Source organism: Coturnix japonica, unplaced genomic scaffold (genome assembly GCF_001577835.2).
Source record: "Coturnix japonica isolate 7356 unplaced genomic scaffold, Coturnix japonica 2.1 chrUnrandom524, whole genome shotgun sequence".
In the NCBI taxonomy this organism is placed as follows: domain Eukaryota; kingdom Metazoa; phylum Chordata; class Aves; order Galliformes; family Phasianidae; genus Coturnix; species Coturnix japonica.
In genome coordinates, this window is record NW_015439909.1 from 49,483 (window position 1) to 52,277 (window position 2,795).

General features: G+C 56.5%; 1 protein-coding gene across 1 annotated transcript in view; it reads left to right on the plus strand.

The window, feature by feature from the left end:
* The window catches only part of EIF5A (eukaryotic translation initiation factor 5A), a 31,140-nt gene extending 29,168 nt beyond the window's left edge, over positions 1–1,972 (plus strand). The window contains exons 4-5 of the mRNA XM_015850752.2: positions 361–496; positions 1,848–1,972. Coding sequence (XP_015706238.1) covers positions 361–496; positions 1,848–1,910 — 199 coding nt within the window. The 3' untranslated portion in view covers positions 1,911–1,972. The remainder of the gene's footprint in view (positions 1–360; positions 497–1,847) is intronic.
* The last annotated feature ends 823 nt before the right edge of the window (positions 1,973–2,795 follow it).

A 2,795-nucleotide genomic window follows, 5' to 3' on the forward strand; every position in this document is an offset into this window, starting at 1 on the left:
CACTTATGGGTCCCACTTATGGGTCCCACCCCCCACTTAGGGGTCTCACCCCCCACTTATGGGTCTCCATGTGTTCCTATGGGTCTCCATGTATCCCTATGGGTCTCCATGTATCCCTATGGGTCCTATGGCTCCCACCCCCCACTTATGGGTCCCACTTATGGGTCCAGCCCCCACTTATGGGTCCCATACCCCCCACTTATGGGTCCCACCCCCCCACTTATGGGTCCCACCCCCCACCTATGGGTCTCCATGTATCCCTATGGGTCTCCATGTATTCCTATGGGTCCTATGTATCCCACCCCACACTTATGGGTCCCACTTATGGGTCAGCCCCATAAGTAACTGTATCTTTGCCCCCCAGCTGATCGGCATCCAGGACGGCTTCCTGTCGCTGCTGCAGGACAGCGGGGAAGTGAGGGAGGATCTGAGGCTGCCAGAGGGAGAATTGGGCCGGGAGATAGAGCAGAAATACGACTGCGGGGAGGAGATCCTGGTGAGCTGTGGGGCAGGATGTGGGGCTGGATGTGGGGCTGGATGTGGGGCTGGATGTGGGGTGATATAGGGCTGGATGTGGGGCAGGATGTGGGGGGATATGGGGTGAAATATGGGATGATATGGGGCAGGATGTGGGGTGATATATGGGGTGATATGGGGCGGGATGTGGGGTGGGATGTGGGGTGATATGGGGCTGGATGTGGGGTGATATGGGCTGGATGTGGGGCAGGATGTGGGGTGATATGTGGGGTGATATGTGGGGTGATATGGGGCTAGATGTGGGGTGATATATGGGGTGATATGGGGCTAGATGTGGGGTGATATATGGGGTGATATAGGGCTGGATGTGGGGCAGTGTGTGGGGCAAAATGTGGGGCTGGATGTGGGGTGATATGGGGCAGGATGTGGGGCTGGATGTGGGGCTGGATGTGGGGTGATATGGGGCAGGATATGGGGCTGGATGTGGGTTGATGTGGGTAAGGATATGGGGTGATATGGGGCAGGATGTGGGTAAGGATATGGGGTGATGTGGGGCAGGATGTGGGGTGATATGGGGCTGGATGTGGGGTGATATGGGGCTGGATGTGGGGTGATATGGGGCAGGATGTGGGGCAGGATGTGGGGTGATATGGGGCTGGATGTGGGGCTGGATGTGGGGTGATATATGGGGTGATGTGGGGCAGGATGTGGGGTGATGTGGGGCTGGATGTGGGGCAGGATGTGGGGTGGTGTGGGGTGATATATGGGGTGATATGGGGCTGGATGTGGGGTGGGATGTGGGGTGATATATGGGGTGATATATGCGGTGATACGGGGTGATATATGGAGTGATATGGGGCTGGATGTGGGGCAGGATATGGGGTGATATATGGGGTGATATGGGGCAGGATGTGGGGCAGGATATGGGGTGATATATGGGGTGATATGGGGCAGGATGTGGGGCTGGATGTGGGGTGATATGGGGCACGATATGGGGCTGGATGTGGGTTGATGTGGGTAAGAATGTGGGGTGATATGGGACAGGATGTGGGGTGGGATATGGGGTGATATGGGGCAGGACGTGGGGTGCTAAGAGGCAGTTGTGGGGCGCTATGGAGCTCTATGGGTCAGCTATGGGGCTCTATGGGTCAGCTATGGGGCTCTATGGGTCCCTATGGGGCTCTATGGGGCAGCTATGGGTCCCTATGGGTCCCTATGGGGCTCTATGGGTCCCTATGGGTCCCTATGGGGCAGCTATGGGTCCCTATGGGGCTCTATGGGTCCCTATGGGGCTCTATGGGTCCCTATGGGGCTCTATGGGGCAGCTATGGGTCCCTATGGGGCGCTATGGGGCTGTTTGTGCCCCACAGATCACGGTGCTGTCGGCGATGACTGAGGAGGCGGCTGTCGCCATCAAAGCCATGGCCAAGTGATGGCTGCAGGTCAGTGGGGCAGGGATCTGTGGGGCAGGGGGGGTCTATGGGTCCCTATGGGTCCCTATGGGTCTCTATGGGGTCTCTATGGGTCCCTATGGGTCTCTATGGGTCCCTATGTGTCTCTATGGGTCCCTATGGGTCCCTATGGGTCTCTATGGGTCTCTATGGGTCCCTATGGGTCCCTATGGGTCTCTATGGGTCCCTATGGGGGGTCTCTATGGGTCTCTATGGGTCTCTATGGGTCCCTATGGGTCTCTATGGGTCTCTATGTGTCCCTATGTGTCCCTATGGGTCTCTATGGGGTCTCTATGGGTCTCTATGGGTCCCTATGGGTTTCTATGGGTCTCTATGGGGGGTCTCTATGGGTCCCTATGTGTCTCTATGGGGGGTCTCTATGGGTCCCTATAAGTCTCTATGGGTCTCTATGGGTCTATATGGGTTTCTATGGGGTTTCTATGGGGTTTCTATGGGGTCTATGGGATCTATGGGGTCTCTATGGGTCTCTATGGGTCTCTATGGGGTCTATGGGTCCCTATGGGTCTCTATGGGGTCTCGATGGGGTCTCTATGGGTCCTTATGGGTCCCTATGGGGGGTCCCTATGGGTCCCTATAGGTCTCTATGGGTTCCTATGGGTCTCTATGGGGTAGGGGGGTCTCTATGTGTCTCTATGGGTCTCTATGTGTCTCTATGGGTCTCTATGGGTCCCTATGGGTCTCTATGTGTCTCTATGGGTCCCTATGTGTCTCTATGGGTCCCTATGGGTCTCTATGGGTCCCTATAAGTCTCTATGGGTCCCTATGTGTCTCTATGGGGTCTCTATGGGTCTCTATGGGTCCCTATGGGGGGGTCTCTATGGGTCCCTATGGGGTGTCTATGGGTCT